At 46.8% G+C, this 10,981-nt stretch overlaps 1 protein-coding gene across 1 annotated transcript; it reads right to left on the reverse strand.

Annotated features, from left to right (window-relative positions):
- Positions 1 to 645: 645 nt before the first annotated feature.
- On the reverse strand, positions 646 to 2,703 carry flrt1a (fibronectin leucine rich transmembrane protein 1a; the record flags this gene model as incomplete). The annotated part of the gene is made up of 1 exon (XM_079282964.1): positions 646 to 2,703. One exon carries the CDS (start codon positions 2,701 to 2,703, stop codon positions 646 to 648), a length of 2,058 nt encoding a protein of 685 aa, XP_079139090.1.
- Between the last annotated feature and the right edge of the window lie 8,278 nt (positions 2,704 to 10,981).

Below are 10,981 nucleotides of genomic sequence, written 5' to 3' on the forward strand. Positions count from 1 at the left end.
TTCACCCTGCCAACTACTGAATAAGGTAATAACAAGCCTACTTTAAGACAAGTGGTTATTGGGTCGTTTGAAATAGAACAATTCACAGCTTTACAAAGCCCTTTCCTTGGATAGCTGGTAGGGCACATCAATATAGTTGAGGCATTTGGAACAATGACTTGATAAGACTACATACTGTGTATGATTGGTGAGCAGGGAAAGAGTAACAAAAATGTCATCTCATTGGGTCTTAATCCATTTTGAATTGACTGTTGTGGCTCCTGTGTGTGAGAGAGGAACTCTCAACTTAGCATCTATGCTAAGTTTGACCTTTCCACTGTGTATACATTCTTTGCTTACATGTCACGCGGAAAGAGCAGAAAGGAAAACATACACAGGCCATTACTAAGATGGGGAAGAAACAGTCAGCTGTGCATTTACACCCGGGGCACTGGTCGCTGCTTCCTGCAGTGAACTGTTCTCACATGGTTGCAGTTCCAGTTAATCACATACAGTACTTCCAGTGCAGTGAACAGCAGGTATTTTGGAATGGGAGACCAGAAAAAAGAAGGCACAGAGGGGTGCTTCAGAAGTGTCCATGCGAAGGGAAATTGTGCATCTATACAGCTTACCAATAACACTGTGAATAGGATCTGGTACAATACATTATGTGTAACAGTAGTCTATATCTGGGATTTCTCCTTCTCTATAGCCGCGGTTGGTGCCATGTCCTGCATTGGAAACGTGGTTGTCACCTTTGTACAGGCCAGTGCCATTGGAGGGAAATATGGTATGAATAATGTAATCCTCTCGTAGGGGCTTAGGCTGCATTGGTGGGCAAGCCGCCATAGGCGTCATCTGGAACCCAGGACTACGGATCTCCAAGATGGTATTGTCCTTCTTGGTGCCTGACTCAATGTAATCATCATAGGTCTTGTTTTTTCGGGATTTGCTGCGAGTGTAGTGGTCACGAGAGCACAAATGCCCAGTCCTGTGTCCATACCAACAAAAGATGCCAACAATAAGAGCCAATGATACAATGGCGGTAGCCCCACCAATAATCCCTGCCCGGGGCAGGACTGTCATCTGCTTTGAGTCTTCATCCTCTATCTCCTCCGCAGGGATGAGGTCAGATGTTTCAGCTTTTGCACACACGAGAGCTTCATCAGATTCAGGATCTCCAGAAATAACCCCTTTGCTTTCAGAACTGGCCGCAAGGGGTACCATGCAGATGATGTAGCTGGAGCGTGGTTGAAGGGAGGTAAGAAGGTACTCTCGACGGTCGCCCCGGACCAAAGTCTCCGTGATTGATCCCATGCCGTTCCCAGTGCCCAGTCGGAGCCAGCTTAGCCTGAAAGAGGAGCTGGGCTGAGCCACGCTCCAGGTAACACGGACGCTGTTGTGAGAGAGAGGCTTTACGTTGAGGGCCAGGCTCTTCCCCACACCGCTGCTGCTAAGAGTGTAGTCTAAGCCAGAGTCAGGAAGCCCCAGACCAGGTCGCTTCGAGCGGAGGGTGAAGAGAGAGCCCTGTGGAGGGGTGTGAGTTGTGGAGCTATCAACTCCACCGCCGCCCACTCTGTCTCTGGTCCCTGCTGTCCTCACCACCTCACACTCCTCCATCTCGCTGGTCAGGTCTATCAAAGCCATGTCTCGCACTCTGTCAGGCCCATGGCAGGTGAGACCTCTGACAGTGATGGAGTTGCCGCGGGCATGCAGCCAGTCATACAGCCAACGCAGGTTGCAGCCACAGTGCCATGGATTGCCTCGCACTAGCAGCTGGCCCAGGCTGTCCAGGTCTTTGAACAGTCCCCTCGGCAGAGTGGTCAAGTTGTTTCCTGACAGGTCCAGCCTCAGCAGCCTGCGCATGCCATCCAAGGAACCACGTGGCATATGAGTCAGGGCATTTTCCTGTAGAGACAGGCGCTGCAGATGGGCGCTGGGCAGATTGACAGGTGGGGTCTGGAGGGAGTTACGGACTAGAGACAACTCGGTTAAGTTGGAAAGGCGGGAGAATGTGTCATCTGCAATGCGCTGGTTTGCCAAAAGGTTCCCATCCAGGACAAGACATCTAAGTGAGGCGAGGCCTCGGAAGGCGTGGGTCGGGATAGTGGAGATTCGGTTGTCATCCAGACGGAGTTCTTCTAGTGAGGCAGGCAGTCCTGAGGGGATACTTGACAGGTGGTTGCGTGAAAGAAAAAGTAGGCGCAACCGTGGGTTGTCAGCAAAGGCCTGGTCCTCAATGCTGACAGTGGAAACTGAATTGTCGTCCAAGTGGAGCTTCTCTAGCAAGGGCATCCGAGCCAGCGCACTACGAGGAATAATGCGTATGTTGTTGTCCTGCAAATGCAGTTCACGTATGGATGGTGGCAGGTGCACAGGAAATTCATCCAGTTCATTGTCATACAGGTAGACCACACGGACGGTAAGCTGGCGCTCCAAGGAGGTGGGTAAACCCGGGTTGTTTATCTGGTTGTTTTGAAGGTAGAGAATGGACGCCGAAGGAGGCAGTGACGGGATGGAGCTCAGACCACGATCATTACAGTAGATAAAGTCCTCATCGCACCTGCATACAGATGGGCATATCATGTCCCTGTCCCCAATGTACCCTTGTATCGTGGCTGTAGCGAACTGAAGCATGCCGGCACGTAGTGTCAAGCAAAGAAACAGCAGAAAGAGTCTGGCCCGCAGCTTAGCCACACCTACAGGTGCCATTATGGTGAACATAAGCACCGTCTTTCTTTTCAAGTTGTGTTGTCAATCCTCAAATCGTTGCAGTGAGCTGGAATCCTGTGACCTCCACCCTGAGAGAGAGAAAGAGAAGTTACAGTCAGCACTAAAGCACAAATTAATTAATTATTGGTCAAAGACAACTAAGGTGATTTCAGTAATACCTTCTGTTCAGCTTCATACTATACTTTCATTGTCTTGTGTCTAAACGATAGTAGAGCCTGCGTTCATGCTATAATGAGCAAATCTAAACAGAAGCTACAGAGATATCTTGCAATTTTTGGCAAGATTGATTGGCTGGATCTGTGAGGATTTCTCTTAGCCAAATAAACTTGAAAGATAACTGCACAGCGCACCATCGTTATGTTGAATTAGCAACAGTAATCCAAGACTACTGACAGCTGGAAGACTAAACTTTAGTGCATCCTGTCCTGAATGTTTAAAGCAGAGTGAATATTTAGTCTTAGGAAAAGCAACTCTGTCATTGACAAATCCAATAATACATTTATAATTAAGCCTTGTGCATAAATGTGAAGTCTTGAGAACATTCTCCGCTTCTGAATTATTGAAGAGATCTTGAGAGGCTCTATAACTCCATTAGTAGTTGCCAGCAGATGGCTGCATTAGCCAGACAGAGCTGAAGATAGTTTTCACAATCAAGATGGAACAACATGTTTGAGCTGAGAGCAATCGTCTTCAAGAGCTAAATTCCCATCATGCAGTAAAGATGGCACTAGGCACTAAAAAACGTGATAAAAACATCTATGTAAATCATATCTTCTTAATCTAGTAGGATCGAATTAATATAGTACAATAAAATGGTAATGGAGATGTTAATGTGCAGCAGAATGCAATTTATTTGGCAACAAATTCTCTATTTCTAGTCACCACAGTTGAGCTGTACTCAGAACTTGATTGGCATCACGATTTTCTTTTGTTATTGATGAAGCGAGATATGTCACAACAGTAAGTACATCATTGACTACATATATTTGGAATTTGGAGTGACAACTTGAGGCCATCGCAGTCTTCAATAAGCGAGGCCATTAGTCAAACCGTTAAGGCCCACACAGCTGCAAACATAGTCGGGCTGTAGTATTGATTTCCTCACAAATCCAAGGTGATCTGCCAGAGCCAGTTGGCTCTCGTGCATATTACAGGATTCCCAGGGAAGTCAGACAGCGCGATAATTAACCAAATGAATGACAACTCTGCTGGGAGTTGACTTTGCTGAATATACATTTGCAAACATTAATCTGGGCTTATTCATTACCAAAATATTGAAAAGTATGAGAGCAAACTTTGTTGACACGAGGCTCTTTTTCAAGTGTAATGAATGACCACCGAACCCTTGAACAGTCGTTCAGTCGTGGCTGGTCGGGGATCATTTAAAAGCAATTCCTGTCGATCCTTTGTCAGTTCCAATGTTTTGCAAATTCTTCTCACAAATAGAGGATTGTCTTTGTTCTCCATTGAGAGTTGATGTGAGCGTGATTTTATGACCATCTGATTCACCATTAGAATAGACTGTGTATGATTGGGACATAATGGTCTCACTATCAAACCTATCCAGACACCTTTAAGCTGCCAGTGTGTTTCTTCAGTGGTGCTTGTCGGATGGGGTTAGCTCTCTACTATTTCTTTCACTGTTGATTGTACGGTCATTCCCATATACAGTATATCATCAGTTCTCTCCACCCTCTCAATGACTGCAGTCTTACCTGCCTTCGAGAACAGCAATTAACAATCTAACTTCTGATCACAATAAAACTGACTAGCATGGACGGTGAACAATTCAGAAAACAATATGTTAGACAAGATGACATGATTCATGGGAAAATGAAAGCCTGAGGTCGAGGCTGGCTAAATGTAATTTACATTTCGGTGGCAGCAGATTGCTTCGCTTCATTTTACCTCACTGTTTATACACTTCTATACAGACTCCTTGACAACAACACAGAGACGTATCGTATTTAATGTTAAGGGAAAATAAAGAACTTCATGACTAACTTTCTTTTAGTTCAGTTGTCTTCAGTGTAGTATGATAAAACATTCATGACTTATAATTGTGGGTTCTTCAAAGCATTTTGCGCTTCTTTTCCCCGTTCTATCAAGTTATCATCTAGTTGTTGAAATATTTTCATATTTATAACCCTGGCAGGGCAGATTATTACAGAAATCGACGTGTAAAACAGTCAATCATGCAGATGATCTGTTCTCCAAGTATAATGTATTGTATTCTTCATTGAATATCTTGGGACTTCAGTATCATAGTTTAAATAGAAAATAAATATATATATATATATATATATGTAGAAGGGCCTTTATTAACAATGTCACCATTTGTACTGCTGTTGGGAACTAAAGGAGCGTGTTTGGGTTATCAGCATTTAAGAAACTGAATTCTTGACATCAATAGAATTATTGATGTATGTAACAATTATTAATGATTATTAATATAAACGGGGCACCACCCTGCGAACAGGGACCAATAACCAAACGATAAAACTAAGTCTCATAATTAGTAGTCACTCATAATGTCAATAGTCTGCGTATGACTATACATTCAGTGACAGTGAAGGTTTTTAAGTTCGAGCACCGGCTACTACATACAGTCTTATCAAATACATATGCACAAGTAATCACAGACGACTGCTCCTGAAAGTATAACAGAGTTTATTGAATCAAAATAATAAATGATCAAATCAATTAATATTGCAACCAACAAACATTATCATACAATTTTATATGCCTAAACTAAAGAATGAATAAAATGGATGAGGGTGTATGTCTGTGTGTGTATGTGTATGTGTGTGTGTGTGGGTCTGTGGGTGAACAGGAAGGAGTCTTACAGCTACGCTAAAGACTACAAAGATGGCGGCGTCGAGTGACGCTGGCCAAAGGGGAGGGGCCTTAAGAACTACAGCTAGAAACTACAAAGATGGCGGAGTCGAGGGACCCGGACAAAATGGCAGAATGGGGCTGCTGTGCGTAATTCACGTTTGCCTGGGCAGCACGTGATGTGAGGCGCTCGTTTGAACGAGGTTCCCCAGGGGTAGAATTCGGAGCTGTGTGTGTGTGTGTTTCGTGAAAGGAGGAAAGAGAAAAAAGGTGGGGGCTCATGAATCAGACTTCTGCGCGCGGTGCGCGTTGTAGTGAGCCTGAGTTGGCTGGCTCTATCACGCATAAATATACCGCTGTCGTCTTGAGAACTGCCGGTAACTTATGCCGTGATAAACCACGCACCTCAGCTCACTCACCGAGTCGAGTTAATGAAAAGAGAACTTCCACACGGAGTGGAAGACAATGAATGAAATTAATCCCAAAGAAACAGTCATAGTTGATACACAAATACAGCGGCGCTTCTCTGCGCCGTAATGATTGCGTAATACCTCAATATCACGCGACAGTCTTAAACACACAAAAACACGGGAATATCAACATATAAATGAATGGCCTGAATTAAACTTAAGTTAATTTAAGCTAAGCTATGCCCAAATGCCAAGAATCTTACTTGTAGATGCTTCGTTGCAACGTGGAAGTGTTTGTGGCAAAGCTGTCCGTTTTCCTCGTCGGGAAGGGGGACAGGGGGGGAGCTTGCGGGTCGGCGCGGCTTTGCAGCGGGCGCTGTGTGTCGCGCGGCGGTGAGCTGGCGCGGCTTCGGTCCGTTAGCGTGGCTCTGGAGCAAACGCAGGTCCGGTCTGTACTCGCTGCAGGGAGAACAGTTAACTTCGGATGAGACGACGTGTCTGCGCGTCTTGCCGGGAATCCTCGGTCACGAGAGGAGCGAGGCTTCGTCGGCTCCTCTGTGCCGGTTTGTGCACAAAATAAAAAGAAGCAGAAAGCACTGAACGAATGCTGATGCAGATTCGTTATCACGGGCTGTTTCGTCCAGCGAAATGGCTCGTGACCTGACAGGGTTTGATGAGGGTTCGAGGGGCTGTTGCTTCCTCGTGGCCTCGTGCGCTGGCGGGGAAAGTTGGTTCTTCTGTGGCCTGGACGGGGGGGGGGGGTCCGGGCGAAGAGAGCGGTTGTGTGCCTCCTAACTCAACCGAGGTCGAAGGGGGAAAGCTATGAGGTGGGGGCAGCAGAGAGTTTTATAGAACATCGGCTGAACCACAGGGGTCCTGGGGTCTCTTGGCTCTCGGCCAATGAGATTGCCGCGGTTACCATGGTTATTTGGGGGGGGGGGGGAATTCACACCTGAGTGTGAAATCCCTTTGCTCTTATCAACTACAAATCAGGATGAGACCTTTGCTTGAAAAAGTTAAGGCCTGATTTTCTTTGTCCACAGCACATGTTTAAGCCACATGGTCAGAGCCCAACATCCCCCCTTTGTTCTGAAGAGCGAGATGTTGGCTTCGGTCTTTAGAGCAAACCAAGGGCTGGCATGTGCATCCATGTGGTGGGGAAACCTGAAGAGGTGAGACAGTCCAAGTGTTCCTGAGACCAAAAGCAGTGGTTAAAACAGGCAGTGTTCATTGTTCATAGAGTTCAAGGTTCATAGTGGTCAAGTTCATGGTGTTCAAGTTCAGAGTTCATTGGCATCTGGGCAGATGACTAAGGTGGCATCTGGGCAGATGACTTTAACTACTTCTACCTACATCTACTATCATACACAATTCAAATCATAGGTGAGCAAAACATTATTCCCAAATAATTCAATCGCTATTATGATGTTGTGATAATCTAGCATTGTGGCACAGTGTCAAAGAAAGTAACAACCCAAATAAACAAAACAAAACACAAAAGAGAGAGAAGGAAAGAATAGAAAGACAAGAAGCAGGTGAGGGGCAAACAGTGGTTACTGGTTCAACTCCTAGACAGGACTGGAGTCCGTCGGCGGAGCAGTCGTAGGTTGGCTACGTGGTGTTATGAATAGGAGGGAATCCAGTTAGTCTGTCGCTTCTGGATCTATTAGTACATGATATGTGCGTCTACCTCTCTCTAATCGGTAGATTTAGAGCGAGTCCTGTGTCTAAGTTTTGGAATCTATCGATATTGGAGTTGCGTTGCCAAGACTATAGGCCAGAGGCACCTGTGAGGGTTGCATAACAGTAGTGGTAGCAGATTTACAGATTTCGTTAGCACGGCTAGTGTGACTAGCTAGGCTGGTCTCTCGCTGCTCCAGCTGTTGACAGCTGAGCCTTCTCGGATGAGGTCCTGGGTTAAATCTGACTGCTACGGCAGAGGTTATGTCCTCTTTGGTGACTTCTGGTAGAGTCTATAAAGCATGCAAAGGGTTCTCTATGAGAGTGGAGCATCAGTTTACAGTCGCAATGAACGTCAGGTCATGCAACTGTTCTGGTTGAAGTTGGCTGTGTTAGCGGTTAGTGCATGTCTACAGGGTGAGTTGGAGCATGCAGTTAAACGTCAGTAGTCAATAGTAAGCTGCCATTCTGCCGGTTGGTTTCGGCACTGGCGAGATTAGAGTGTACTTCCTGTGAAGTACATCTCTCTAAGTTTCTGTTGTCAGAGAGCCCACCCCCCTCGCGCTGTTTGAGTGGCGAGGGCAGATATCCCACGTTACCGTCAGCACTCAGGGAAACGTCGCGAACAGTTTCACTCTGGAGTGTGTCATGACGGGCTGGTGATATCTCCCTCCCCCCACCCTCCTAATTAGAGATGGAGACAGGTCCGGCGCACAGGTCAAGTTCAGTTACCTACGGCACTGGCGACTTGACAGGACCGGCCGATGACTCTGCTGAAAGAAGGCGGTGGCTTCGTTGGACAAGCTGGAGGTGGATCATGCTGACAGAGCAGGAGAACAAGGCTTAGTTGACTAAATATCTTACGAGCTAGGGTGCTCGAAGGGCCTCTAAGGTTGTGGCACCCTAGAGGTGTATGCGAAAAGGTGGGGGAACACATGAGGCTCGTTTCTGACCCGGAGTCGGGTAGAGCAAGAGTGTTATGACCCCCCAGTAAGACTGAAGAATATGTATAGATATATACATAACGGGCATTGCCTTTGCGAACAAGGTCGCCCAAGAAGGTTGAAGAACGAGGTGCGAAATGGGAGTGGTCGTTTCCGGAAGTGTGCTGAGTTCTCTTCCCCCCCCCCTACCATGTCGACTTGGCAGCAGGGGGAAAGGTCACTTGGCTGAGTCAGGTGGGCTGCGAGTCAGCGTTACCTGATGGGTTGCCCTTGAGGGCGTCTTTCACCCCCCTGGTTCCGTTGGTCTTTCGACCGCCAGGGTCGTCTGTTCCTCGGGGGTGACCAGGGCTCGCTAGGCCAAGTCCTCTCGTCGTCTTCCGACGCTAGGTCGGAGTCGCTCGACTGTTGGATGCCTAAGACTATGGCGGTGTCTTCGTACCGATTTGTCGGCCGTCCGCATGTCTTCCATGCAAGTTGCGCGTACTTCCTAATCTCTGGCATGGTGAGGTTACTCGTTCTGCAGTGCATAGTAACATCGTATCTCACGTTGTTGTGGAGATTGTGCAAGAAAAGCGACTTGAAGGCATGGTCTTCTTCTAGACCTGGGGCGTTACGTCCTTGGAAGTACGCAGATCTCAAGCGCCTGAAGTAGTCTCTCGGAGACTCTAGCCTTTCCTGGGAAATGGCAAAGGCGAAGAGGGTGGCAGAAGCTGGGTTAGAGTACAGGGAGTACTCCTCCCTAAGGGCGTGACAAAGGGATGAATAGCAGTCGCGGATGCTCGGCTGGAGCGTTTCCATGAAAGCGTGGACGCTTCGCGCTGTGGTTTTCCACACTAGCTTTAGCTTTTCGCGCGATGAGGGGTGCGATAGGTCGAGGAGGCAGCGATCGATCTCCCTTAGGTAGTCATCGATGCTCGAGTCGTGATTATCGGGATTGAATCGCTCTACGTCTTTTACCAGAGACTCAATCTGCCGAGTACGCAGGCCTCCAAGGTTGATGGGGCCTGGGCCGTCCGAGTCGTCTGAGTCTCCATACTCGCGATGGTGGTAACGACTATCATCCTCCCTCCCTGAGGGGGATGGGGTCAGTTCTTGTCGCGCGCGTGAACTGCGTGGAGGATTGCGTTCGCCTGAGGTGGTTTTGAAGCCACCTGGGCCGTCTAGGACCTGGTGTTGGTCCTCTCTCCTCCTGGTTGGGGATGTCGCTTTCAAGAAATGCAAGGTGGTTCGGGTCTCGGGGAATGAGGGAGCCGAGACCAAGAAATGACTGGGCTGAAAGGCTCGGTAGGGGGTAGCGGTACCTACCGGGGTTGCTGGAACACCTTGAAGCGCTTTCAGTTTGTCATCACTCTCTGATGCTTTAGAGAGTTTTAGGTTGACCTCTCTGAGGTCACTGCGCAGGCTACTATTTTCTGACTGTAGGGCTCTACAGTCACGTGACAACTCCTGAACCTCTGTTCGGAGTGTCCAGATCTCGCGTTGCTGCTCGTCGCTCTGTGCCCGGGTTCGGGCAGCTTGCAGCTGCATTTTCTGATGGTAGATGAGCAGTATTTCGCCGATTACGTCCTGAATCAGGCGTTCTCTGTTACCGGCTGGGTTATTTACATAAGCCACCAGCTGCTCTAATTGCTCGTCGCATAGGACAGCAGTGTATTTTGCAAAGTACTCTCTTTCCTTTGCTGTGAGTCCAAGGACATCAGCCACCGTATCTCGTAGTGCGGTGTCTTCTGGAGCTACAGCTCCAGGAATGGGGGATTTCTCGTCACTCATTCTCTCTAATGAGCACGACTCCCAGTAGTTGTTAATTCCCTAGTGTTAGAACGGAAACTGTTAGTGTTTACGGTTCTCAGTGAAATGTCTAGTTCTGTAACTTAGGATTTCTACTGTTAGGTGTTAATTACTGTTAGTGTTACGGTTCATGCAGGCGCACAGTGAAATGTCTAGCTCTGTGACTTACGTTTCTACTGTTGCTGCTCTGAGGTATCACTACTGCTTTGCAGCCAGAGGTGCGAAAATGCTAATGTGGTTTAGCACTTTGGGCCTGTGACAGCTGTGTGTAACTTATTTGGAGGGATTTAAGAAAACAAGCAAGGTATTACAAATAAAACGATCAAATCTACTACACAGCTGGCTGTTAGTTTAAGAAATGAAACGAATAATTAAACCTGGAAACGAAATAAAATTTCGAGAAGGGAATTAAAGATTAAGATTAAAAATCTGGATTTAAAATCAAAAATCTAATTACAATAAGACAATATTTTGAAGATCAAAGCCTACCTATTTTGGGAAATAAGTTTCAGGAATTTGGATCATTCAAAAGAAGAAAAAATAATAATTTTTCGAAAAAAATATTTTTTGGAAAATTAATTATTCAAAAATAATTATGGATTAATGTGCATA

This window comes from Melanostigma gelatinosum (assembly GCF_949748355.1).
Source record: "Melanostigma gelatinosum genome assembly, chromosome: 14".
Lineage (NCBI taxonomy): Eukaryota > Metazoa > Chordata > Actinopteri > Perciformes > Zoarcidae > Melanostigma > Melanostigma gelatinosum.